Raw genomic sequence first — 12978 nt, 5'->3', positions numbered from 1 at the left:
AATGCGATCAATATGTTTTTGGAGATAACCATATTGTATGAACTTTTCTTAATTTTTCTTAGTGTTCTATTTTGATTTATATTGTTATATATATAATAACATAAATTTTCATAAAAAGAATATTTCATTGACGAAGAAGGAAAATTTCATCAAAATATCCTTGAGCTTAATTTCTTGGATTATAGTCAAAATAATATTAAAATGAATTCCTTACTTTATAATATTGCATCATTGGTTTCAAATGTTATTCTATTTTTTATAGAAAATATCTTATCAATATATGTTTTGTTATTTGTTACTGATTTTGTAAGGTCTATTGGTTATAGATTATTTCCTTAGTTGAAGTCAAAATTTTTAATTTATATTATATATTTAATATTATAAATTAAATATTTTTTAAAAAAATTATATAGACGAATCCAAAAGTTTATTTAATAAAAACTTGGCATATGAGGTTTTTCATAAGCCAAATACATCATGCATAATATATTTAGATTACAATACGTTTATGGTTGTTTTGTTCTACACAAAAAAAAATATTATTAATTGCTAATGTAATACCAACACATATTTCATAATGAATATAAGATTTAGAATATACATTAAAAAGTAAGTAATAAATATTTAATTAGTGACATAAACTACACTTAGATACTATGAAGAAGATAGTGAAAACAAATGCAATTAATATGTTTTTGGAGATACCCATTTTGTAAGAACTTTCTTAATTTTTAGTGTTCTATTTTTATTTATATTGTATATATATATATATATATATATATATACATATATATAGTAGCATTAATTTTCACAAAATAAAATTTTCATTAAAATATCCTTGAGCATAATTTCTTGGATTATAGTCAAAATAAAATTAAAATAAATTCCTTACCGTATAATACTTTATCATATTATTTTATCATTGGTTTCAAATATTAATCTCTTTTCTTTTTAGAAAATATATTGTTAATATACAGTTTGTTATTTGTTACTGATTTTGCAAGGTCAATTGGTTATAGGTTTAGATTATTATTATGAATGAATATTACCTTAGTTTTAGTCAAAATTAATTAATTTGTATTATTATTATTTATTTTTAATATACATATATTTAATGTTAGGATAATCCAATAGTTTATTTAATAAAAACTTGGCATCTGAAGTTTTTTATACATGTATGTTATTATTTTAGTTCAGTAGAATCTTAGAAATTTTAATTTTTAATGTTGTATAATAAATGCATTAATTTGCAATATCACTAATAGAGAATTTTATTTTGAGTATTTATTTCTAGTTTTAATTTCTTATAACCATTTTTAGGTTAACATAAGACAAATATATCATACATAATATATTTAGACTACAATATGTTTATGGTTGATTTGTTCTACACAAAACAAAGATATTATTATTTGCTTTTGTAATATCGACACATATTTCATAATGAATAAAAGATTTAAAATATATAACAAACATTAGATAATAATATGTAATTAGTGACATGTATTTTATTTTTGAAATTATACGCGATAGATGTATTAGTAAAAAAAATTTAGTTGTACGAAAAATAATTATGGGTGCAGTAAAAATATATTTTATCAATAAAATAAGCTGACTATATGGTTTGTCTAATCAATTTAATATTTGGATGTGAAGTACACAGAAAATATATATAGTTTCTTTGAGGACAAATAAATGGTGTTTCAACGAAAAGTTTACCATCAAAACCAAACTCGCAAATGTTATTGTAACGCTCCGACCCACCCACGGCTAATGGGCCACCCACGCCCGCTCTCTCGGCCCATGGGCTCCATCCCATCCGACGGTCGGTATTTAATTTTCTAAGGCTCGAAATCATTGTTTACTGACCCTGAAATCACCACCGGATCTTTTCCCGTGCTTTGGCCTCACTTACACGGTATAGCGAATAACTTCCTGATAGGTCACTCATCCTTCTACTACTCCAACTCACGCTTAACTCTGGAGTTCTAAACGGATGTGTGACGGAAAATGTAAGTCAACTTTGGTGACATAGGTAACCAAATCAATTCTCTTAAGCCTTTCCGTATATCACAACTCGGGATGTTATAGTTATCTTTTACAATTTAACATATCAAATCCAATTGTGTTGAGTCGATTAAAACAAGAGAATCAAAGGTTTCCCACCGAAAATATCAAATTAACAACACTTAATATTCTAGCTATCCAAATAATTATCGAATTTACCATTAGTATATGAAGACTTGCTTCACTAGTAATCTTAATATTTTAAATTTATATATCTTATATGGTGAATTAATATTTTTTATTTCCTTTAAGCAAAGATTTTCTTTTCATGTAATTTCAGGTTGCTAATTGTTTTGGATCTTTATTATAGTATTCTTGACACTAGTACAAAAATTATAATATCTAATAATGTTAGTTGGGCATTTTTGACCTACAACAACATGTTCCAAAACTACAATAGCCAACTAAGGGAATGGTCATAGCTGCACAAAAGTCCTCACATATTGGTTTACATGGAATACTGTCGTAGCATTTTTTGTAGACTTGTTTTACTTCAAGTTCTGTTTAAAATCAAAATGATTACAATGTTGACAGTTATAAAAAGATAAATATATGAGTATAAATAAAATTAAACAGTAAAGTGAAATTAAATACCTGGGTAGCAATGAACATTAGATACTATGAAGAAGATAGTAAAAACAAATGCGATCAATATGTTTTTGGAGATAACCATATTGTATGAACTTTTCTTAATTTTTCTTAGTGTTCTATTTTGATTTATATTGTTATATATATAATAACATAAATTTTCATAAAAAGAATATTTCATTGACGAAGAAGGAAAATTTCATCAAAATATCCTTGAGCTTAATTTCTTGGATTATAGTCAAAATAATATTAAAATGAATTCCTTACTTTATAATATTGCATCATTGGTTTCAAATGTTATTCTATTTTTTATAGAACATATCTTATCAATATATGTTTTGTTATTTGTTACTGATTTTGTAAGGTCTATTGGTTATAGATTATTTCCTTAGTTGAAGTCAAAAATTTTAATTTATATTATATATTTAATATTATAAATTAAATATTTTTTAAAAAAATTATATAGACGAATCCAAAAGTTTATTTAATAAAAACTTGGCATATGAGGTTTTTCATAAGCCAAATACATCATGCATAATATATTTAGATTACAATACCTTTATGGTTGTTTTGTTCTACACAAAAAAAATATTATTAATTGCTAATGTAATACCAACACATATTTCATAATGAATATAAGATTTAGAATATACATTAAAAAGTAAGTAATAAATATTTAATTAGTAACATAAACTACACTTAGATACTATGAAGAAGATAGTGAAAACAAATGCAATTAATATGTTTTTGGAGATACCCATTTTGTAAGAACTTTCTTAATTTTTAGTGTTCTATTTTTATTTATATTGTATATTATATATATATATATATATATATATATATATAGTAGCATTAATTTTCACAAAATAAAATTTTCATTAAAATATCCTTGAGCATAATTTCTTGGATTATAGTCAAAATAAAATTAAAATAAATTCCTTACCGTATAATACTTTATCATATTATTTTATCATTGGTTTCAAATATTAATCTCTTTTCTTTTTAGAAAATATATTGTTAATATACAGTTTGTTATTTGTTACTGAATTTGCAAGGTCAATTGGTTATAGGTTTAGATTATTATTTTGATTGAATATTACCTTAGTTTTAGTCAAAATTAATTAATTTGTATTATTATTATTTATTTTTAATATACATATATTTAATGTTAGGATAATCCAATAGCTTATTTAATAAAAACTTGGCATCTGAAGTTTTTTATACATGTATGTTATTATTTTAGTTCAGTAGAATCTTAGAAATTTTAATTTTTAATGTTGTATAATAAATTCATTAATTTGCAATATCACTAATAGAGAATTTTATTTTGAGTATATAACCATTTTTAGGTTAACATAAGACAAATATATCATACATAATATATTTAGACTACAATATGTTTATGGTTGATTTGTTCTACACAAAACAAAGATATTATTATTTGCTTTTGTAATATCGACACATATTTTATAATGAATAAAATATTTAAAATATATAACAAACATTAGATAATAATATGTAATTAGTGACATGTATTTTATTTTTGAAAATTATACGCGATAGATGTATTAGTAAAAAAAATTAGTTGTACGAAAATAATTATGGGTGCAGTAAAAATATATTTTATCAATAAAATAAGCTGACTATATGGTTTGTCTAATCAATTTAATATTTGGATGTGAAGTACACAGAAAATATATATAGTTTCTTTGAGGACAAATAAATAGTGTTTCAACGAAAAGTTTACCATCAAAACCAAACTCGCAAATGTTATTGTAACGCTCCGACCCACCCACGGCTAATGGGCCACCCACGCCCGCTCTCTCGGCCCGTGGGCTCCATCCCATCCGACGGTCGGTATTTAATTTTCTAAGGCTCGAAATCATTGTTTACTGATCCTGAAATCACCACAGGATCTTTTCCCGTGCTTTGGCCTCACTTACACGGTATAGCGAATCACTTCCCGATAGGTCACCAATCCTTCTACTACTCCAACTCAAGCACGCTTAACTCTGGAGTTCTAAACGGATGTGTGACGGAAAAGGTAAGTCAACTTTGGTGACATAGGTAACCAAATCAATTCTCTTAAGCCTTTCCGTATATCACAACTCGGGATGTTACAGTTATCTTTTACAATTTAACATATCAAATCAAATTGTGTTGAGTCGATTAAAACAAGAGAATCAATGGTTTCCCACCGAATATATCAAATTAACAAAACTTAATATTCTAGCTATCCAAATAATTATCGAATTTACCATTAGTATATGAAGACTTGCTTCACTAGTAATCTTGATATTTTAAATTTATATATCTTATATGGTGAATTAATATTTTTTATTTCCTTTAAGCAAAGATTTTCTTTTCATGTAATTTCAGGTTGCTAATTGTTTTGGATCTTTATTATAGTATTCTTGACACTAGTACAAAAATTATAATATCTAATAATGTTAGTTGGGCCTTTTTTGACCTACAACAACATTTTCCAAAACTACAATCGCCAACTAAGTGAATGGTCATAGCTGCACAAAAGTCCTCACATATTGGTTTACACGGAATACTGTCGTAGCATTTTTTGTAGACTTGTTTTACTTCAAATTCTGTTTAAAATCAAAATGATTACAATGTTGACAGTTATAAAAAGATAAATATATGAGTATAAATAAAATTAAACAGTAAAGTGAAATTAAATACATGGGTAGCAATGAACATTAGATACTATGAAGAAGGTAGTAAAAACAAATGCGATCAATATGTTTTTGGAGATAACCATATTGTATGAAATTTTCTTAATTTTTCTTAGTGTTCTATTTTGATTTTTTTTTTTGATGAAATTTCAAATTTATTCATCCTTTTCGGGAACTGGCATTTACAAAAGAATCATATGTATGCTTTAGCTACTTTCCTATAAAAAGTGAAAACTAAGAAAAAATAACTATGGAAAAAACCTTCCTACGAAGTGTGTGAAAACCATCTCTGCAGCAACCCTGCATACTTATGTCCAGCTCTGTATTTCAAAGACGAAATACGGTTCCTCATCATCTTATCAATTTTCTCTCGCATGGCCTCTGCTGTTATCCAACTTGCGTGGTGACGTCTTGCATTCCGCTCTCGCCATAGATGATAGATGGTCATCTGGAAGAGCATTTTTAAGAGGATGGTGTCTAAAGTACCAGCTCTCTGCCCTTGGAGATTCTCTAGAGTCAGCTGCCAGTCAGGATCAATATGAGTACCTAGGATGCGATTCGCTAATCCATGCCAGACCGTGAAAGAGTACGGGCACGCAAAAAACAAATGGTCCCTTGTCTCATCTCTTTCGCCACATAGAGTACACTCTTGAATCATCCCCCAAGCGCGCATCCTGTCTCCCGTTGCGAGCCTGTTCCTGACTGCTAACCATGTAATAAGAGAAAACCGAGGAATCCCTTGCGCAAACCATACCACCCTGCTCCATTGCACTGTATCCTTTTTCACTCTTATCTGCTCCCAAGTCTTAGTAGTCGAGAACTTTTCCTGGTAATCATCTTCTCCCTGTTTCCAAAGAATGATATCTCTCCCTCGATGGGGAGCAGGAACTGTCTCTGCCACAATGGTATCATATAAGCCATGATAGTGATGACTACGCTGCCCACGAATGGCCCACGAATTCTGCTTTACTGCATCACAAACTGTAGCACGACGAGGGAGTCCTATATAGGTAGTGCCCACTGCTCCAGTTATATCAATCAGTCGACCCTTGCCCAGCCAGTTATCAAACCAGAAATATGTTCTATTTTGATTTATATTGTTATATATATAATAACATAAATTTTCATAAAAAGAATATTTCATTGACGAAGAAGGAAAATTTCATCAAAATATCCTTGAGCTTAATTTCTTGGATTATAGTCAAAATAATATTAAAATGAATTCCTTACTTTATAATATTGCATCATTGGTTTCAAATGTTATTGTATTTTTTATAGAAAATATCTTGTCAATATATGTTTTGTTATTTGTTACTGATTTTGTAAGGTCTATTGGTTATAGATTATTTACTTAGTTGAAGTCAAAATTTTTAATTATTATATATTTAATATTATAAATTAAATATTTATTTAAAAAATTATATAGACGAATCCAAAAGTTTATTTAATAAAAACTTGGCATATGAGGTTTTTCATAAGCCAAATACATCATGCATAATATATTTAGATTACAATATGTTTATGGTTGTTTTGTTCTACACAAAAAAAAAAATATATTATTAATTGCTAATGTAATACCAACACATATTTCATAATGAATATAAGATTTAGAATATACATTAAAAAGTAAGTAATAAATATTTAATTAGTGACATAAACTACACTTAGATACTATGAAGAAGATAGTGAAAACAAATGCAATTAATATGTTTTTGGAGATACCCATATTGTATGAACTTTCTTAATTTTTAGTGTTCTATTTTTATTTATATTGTATATATATATACACATATATATAGTAGCATTAATTTTCACAAAAGAAAATTTTCATTAAAATATCCTTGAGCATAATTTCTTGGATTATAGTCAAAATAAAATTCAAATAAATTCCTTACCGTATAATACTTTATCATATTATTTTATCATTGGTTTCAAATATTAATCTCTTTTCTTTTCAGAAATATATTGTTAATATACAGTTTGTTATTTGTTACTGATTTTGCAAGGTCAATTGGTTATAGGTTTAGATTATTATTATGATTGAATATTACCTTAGTTTTAGTCAAAATTAATTAATTTGTATTATTATTATTTATTTTTAATATACATATATTTAATGTTAGGATAATCCAATAGTTTATTTAATAAAAACTTGGCATCTGAAGTTTTTTATACATATATGTTATTATTTTAGTTCAGTAGAATCTTAGAAATTTTAATTTTTAATGTTGTATAATAAATGCATTAATTTGCAATATCACTAATAGAGAATTTTATTTTGAGTATTTATTTCTAGTTTTAATTTCTTATTACCATTTTTAGGTTAACATAAGACAAATATATCATACGTAATATATTTAGACTACAATATGTTTATGGTTGATTTGTTCTACACAAAACAAAGATATTATTATTTGCTTTTGTAATATCGACACATATTTCATAATGAATAAAAGATTTAAAATATATAACAAACATTAGATAATAATATGTAATTAGTGACATGAACAACACCTATATAAATCATTTTCATATTTTATTTTTTGAAAATTATACGTGATAGATATATTAGTAAAAGAAAATCAGTTGTATGAAAATAATTATGGGTGCATTAAAAATATATTTTAACAATAAAATAAGCTGACTATATCGTTTGTCTAATCAATATAATATTCTGATGTGAAGGACACAGAAAATATATATAGTTTCTTTGAGGACAAGTAAATGGTGTTTCAACGAAAAGTTTACCATCAAAACAAAACTCTCAAATGTTATCTTTTACAAATCTAACATATCAAATCCAATTGTGTTGAGTCGATTAAAACAAGAGAATCAAAAGGTTTCCCGCCGAAAATATCAAATTAACAAAACTTAATATTCTAGCTATCCAAATAATTATCGAATTTACCATTAGTATATGAAGACTTGCTTCACAAGTAATCTTGATATTTTAAATTTATATATCTTATATGGTGAATTAATATTTTTTATTTCCTTTAAGCAAAGATTTTCTTTTCATGTAATTTCAGGTTGCTAATTGTTTTGGATCTTTATTATAGTATTCTTGACACTAGTACAAAAATTATAATATCTAATAATGTTAGTTGGGCATTTTTGACCTACAACAACATTTTCCAAAACTACAATCGCCAACTAAGTGAATGGTCATAGCTGCACAAAAGTCCTCACATATTGGTTTACACGGAATACTGTCGTAGCATTTTTGGTAGACTTGTTTTACTTCAAATTCTGTTTAAAATCAAAATGATTACAATGTTGACAGTTATAAAAAGATAAATATATGAGTATAAATAAAATTAAACAGTAAAGTGAAATTAAATATCTGGGTAGCAATGAACATTAGATACTATGAAGAAGATAGTAAAAACAAATGCGATCAATATGTTTTTGGAGATAACCATATTGTATGAACTTTTCTTAATTTTTCTTAGTGTTCTATTTTGATTTATAATGTTTATGTATATATATATAATAACATAAATTTTCATTAAAAGAATATATCATTGACGAAGAAGGAAAATTTCATCAAAATATCCTTGAGCTTAATTTCTTGGATTATAGTCAAAATAATATTAAAATGAATTCCTTACTTTATAATATTGCATCATTGGTTTCAAATGTTATTCTATTTTTTATAGAAAATATCTTGTCAATATATGTTTTGTTATTTGTTACTGATTTTGTAAGGTCTATTGGTTATAGATTATTTCCTTAGTTGAAGTCAAAAAATTTAATTTATATTATATATTTAATATTATAAATTAAATATTTTTTAAAAAAATTATATAGACGAATCCAAAGTTTATTTAATAAAAACTTGGCATATGAGGTTTTTCATAAGCCAAATACATCATGCATAATATATTTAGATTACAATATGTTTATGGTTGTTTTGTTCTACACAAAAATAATATTATTAATTGCTAATGTAATATCAACACATATTTCATAATGAATATAAGATTTAAAATATACATTAAAAAGTAGGTACTAAATATTTAACTAGTGACATTAGATACTATGAAGAAGATAGTGAAAACAAATGCAATTAATATGTTTTTGGAGATACCCATCTTTTATGAACTTTCTTAATTTTTAGTGTTCTATTTTTATTTATATTGTATATATATATATAGTAGCATTAATTTGCACAAAAGAAATTTTTCATTAAAATATCCTTGAGTTTAATTTCTTTGATTATAGTCAAAATAAAATTAAAATAAATTCCTTACCAAACAATACTTTATCATAATTATTCTCTTTTCTTTATAGAAAATATCTTGTTAATATACAGTTTGTTATTTGTACTAGTTTTGAAAGGTCAATTGGTTATAGGTTTAGATTATTATTATGATTGAATATTACCTAAGTTTTAGTCAAAATTAATTAATTTGTATTATTATTTATTTATTTTTAATATACATATATTTAATGTTAGGATAATCCAATAGTTTATTTGATAAAAACTTGGCATCTGAGGTCTTTTATACATGTATGTTATTATTTTAATTCAGTAGAATCTTAGAAATTTTAATTTTTAATTTTTGTATTATAAATGCATTAATTTGCAATATCACTAATAGAGAATTTTATTTTGAGAATTTATTTCTAGTTTTAATTTATTATAACCCTTTTCAGGTTAACATAAGACAAATATGTCATACATAATATATTTAGACTACAATATGTTTATGGTTGATTTGTTCTACACAAACAAAGATATTATTATTTGCTTTTGTAATATCGACACATATTTCATAATGAATTAAAAGATTTAAAATATGTAACAAACATTAGATAATAATATGTAATTAGTGACATGAACAACACCTATATAAATCATTTTCATATTTTATTTTTGAAAATTATACGCGATAGATGTATTAGTACAAAAAACATTAGTTGTATGAAAATAATTATGGATGCAGTAAAAATATATTTTAACAATAAAATAAGCTGACTATATGGTTTGTCTAATCAATTTAATGTTTTGATGTGAAGTACACAGAAAATATATATAGTTTCTTTGAGGACAAGTAAATGGTGTTTCAACTAAAGGTCTACCATCAAAACCAAACTCGCAAATGTTATCTTTTACAATTTAACATATCAAATCCAATTGTGTTGAGTCGATTAAAACAAGAGAATCAAAGGTTTCCCACCGAAAATATCAAATTAACAAAACTTAATATTCTAGCTATCCAAATAATTATCGTATTATAGTATTCTTGACACTAGTAAAAAAATTATAATATCTAATAATGTTAGTTGGGCCTTTTTGACCTACAACAACATTTTCCAGAACTACAATCGCCAACTAACTGAATGGTCATAGCTGCACAAAAGTTCTCACATGCTTGGTCATTTGGTTTACACGGAATATTGTCGTAGCATTTTTTGTAGTCTTGTTTTATTTTAAAGTCTGTTTAAAATCAAAATGATTACAATGTTGACATTTATAAAAAGATAAATATATGAGTATAAATAAAAGTAAACAGTAAAGTGAAATTAAATATCTGGGTAGCAATGAACATTAGATACTATGAAGAAGATAGTGAAAACAAATGCTATCAATATGTTTTTGGAGATAGCCATTTTGTATGAACTTTTCTTAATTTTTTTTAGTGTTCTATTTTGATTTATATTGTTATATATGTATATACTAACATAAATTTTCATTAAAGGAATATTTCATTGACGAAGAAGGAAAATTTCATCAAAATATCCTTGAGCATAATTTCTTGGATTATTGTCAAAATAATATTAAAATAAATTACTTACTTTATAATATTTCATCATTTGTTTCAAATGTTATTCTCTTTTTCAATAGAAAATATCTTGTCAATATATGTTTTGTTATTTGTTACTGATTTTGCAAGGTCTTTTGGTTATAGATTATTTCCTTAGTTTAAGTGAAAAATTATAATTTATATTATATAATTAATGTTATAAATTAAATATTATTTAAAAATTATATATTTAGATTTAGACGAATCCAAAAGTTTATTTAATAAAAACTTGGCATATGAGGTTTTTCAAAAGCCAAATACATAATGCATAATATATTTTGATTCAAATATGTTTATGGTTGTTTTGTTCTACACAAAAAAAAAAATATTATTAATTAAATGTAATATCAACACATATTTAATAATGAATATAAGATTTAAAATATACATTAAAAGTAGGTAATAAATATTTAATTGGTGACATAAACTACACTTAGATACTACGAAGAAGATAGTGAAAACCAAATGCAACTAATATGTTTTTGGAGATACCCATTTTGTATGAAATTTATTAATTTTTAGTGTTCTACTTTTATTTATATTGTATATAAATACATATATACACATATATATCGTAGCATTAATTTGCGTTAATATATATATACACATATATATCGTAGCATTAATTTGCACAAAAGAAAATTTTCATTAAAAATATCCTTGAGCTTAATTTCTTGGATTATAGTCAAAATAAAATTAAAATAAATTCCTTACCGTATAATAATTTATCATATTATTTTATCATTGGTTTCAAATATTATTCTCTTTTCTTTATAGAAAATATCTTGTTAATATTCAGTTTGTTGTTTGTTACTGATTTTGCAAGGTCAATTGGTTATAGGTTTAGATTATTATTATGATTGAATATTACCTTAGTTTTAGTCAAAATTAATTAATTTGTATTATTATTATTTATTTTTAATATACATATATTTAATGTTAGGATAATCCAATAGTTTATTTAATAAAAACTTGGAATCTGAAATTTTTTATACATGTATGTTATTATTTTAGTTTTGTAGAATCTTAGAAATTTTAATTTTTAATGTTGTATAATAAATGCATTAATTTGCAATATCACTAATAGAGAATTTTATTTTGAGTATTTATTTCTAGTTTAATTTCTTATAACCATTTTCAGGTTAACATAAGACAAATATGTCATACATAATATATTTAGACTACAATATGTTTATCGTTGATTTGTTCTACACAAAAAAAGATATTATTATTTGCTTTTGTAATATCGACACATATATCATAATGAATAAAAGATTTAAAATTTATAACAAACAATAGATAATAATATGTAATTAATGACATGAACAACACCTATATAAATCATTTTCATATTTTATTTTTTGAAAATTATACGTGATAGATATATTAGTAAAAGAAAATCAGTTGTATGAAAATAATTATGGGTGCATTAAAAATATATTTTAACAATAAAATAAGCTGACTATATCGTTTGTCTAATCAATATAATATTCTGATGTGAAGGACACAGAAAATATATATAGTTTCTTTGAGGACAAGTAAATGGTGTTTCAACGAAAAGTTTACCATCAAAACCAAACTCTCAAATGTTATCTTTTACAAATCTAACATATCAAATCCAATTGTGTTGAGTCGATTAAAACAAGAGAATCAAAAGGTTTCCCGCCGAAAATATCAAATTAACAAAACTTAATATTCTAGCTATCCAAATAATTATCGATTTTACCATTAGTATATGAAGACTTGCTTCATTAGTAATCTTGATATTTTAAATTTATATATCTTATATGGTGAATTAATATTTTTCCTTTCCTTAAGGAAAGATT

The 12978-nt window shown here is 24.6% G+C and overlaps 1 protein-coding gene across 1 annotated transcript; it reads right to left on the bottom strand.

Annotated features, from left to right (window-relative positions):
- Window positions 1–5607: 5607 nt before the first annotated feature.
- Window positions 5608–7068, bottom strand: LOC130498071 (uncharacterized). The gene is made up of 2 exons (XM_056991414.1): window positions 7065–7068; window positions 5608–6362 (listed from the first exon to the last, which is right to left on the bottom strand). Exons 1-2 carry the CDS (start codon window positions 7066–7068, stop codon window positions 5608–5610), a joined length of 759 nt encoding a protein of 252 aa, XP_056847394.1.
- Window positions 7069–12978: the final 5910 nt, after the last annotated feature.

Source organism: Raphanus sativus, chromosome 7 (genome assembly GCF_000801105.2).
Source record: "Raphanus sativus cultivar WK10039 chromosome 7, ASM80110v3, whole genome shotgun sequence".
Lineage (NCBI taxonomy): Eukaryota > Viridiplantae > Streptophyta > Magnoliopsida > Brassicales > Brassicaceae > Raphanus > Raphanus sativus.
Note: the sequence above shows the minus strand (reverse complement) of the source record. Positions and strands in the feature narration are given on the sequence as shown.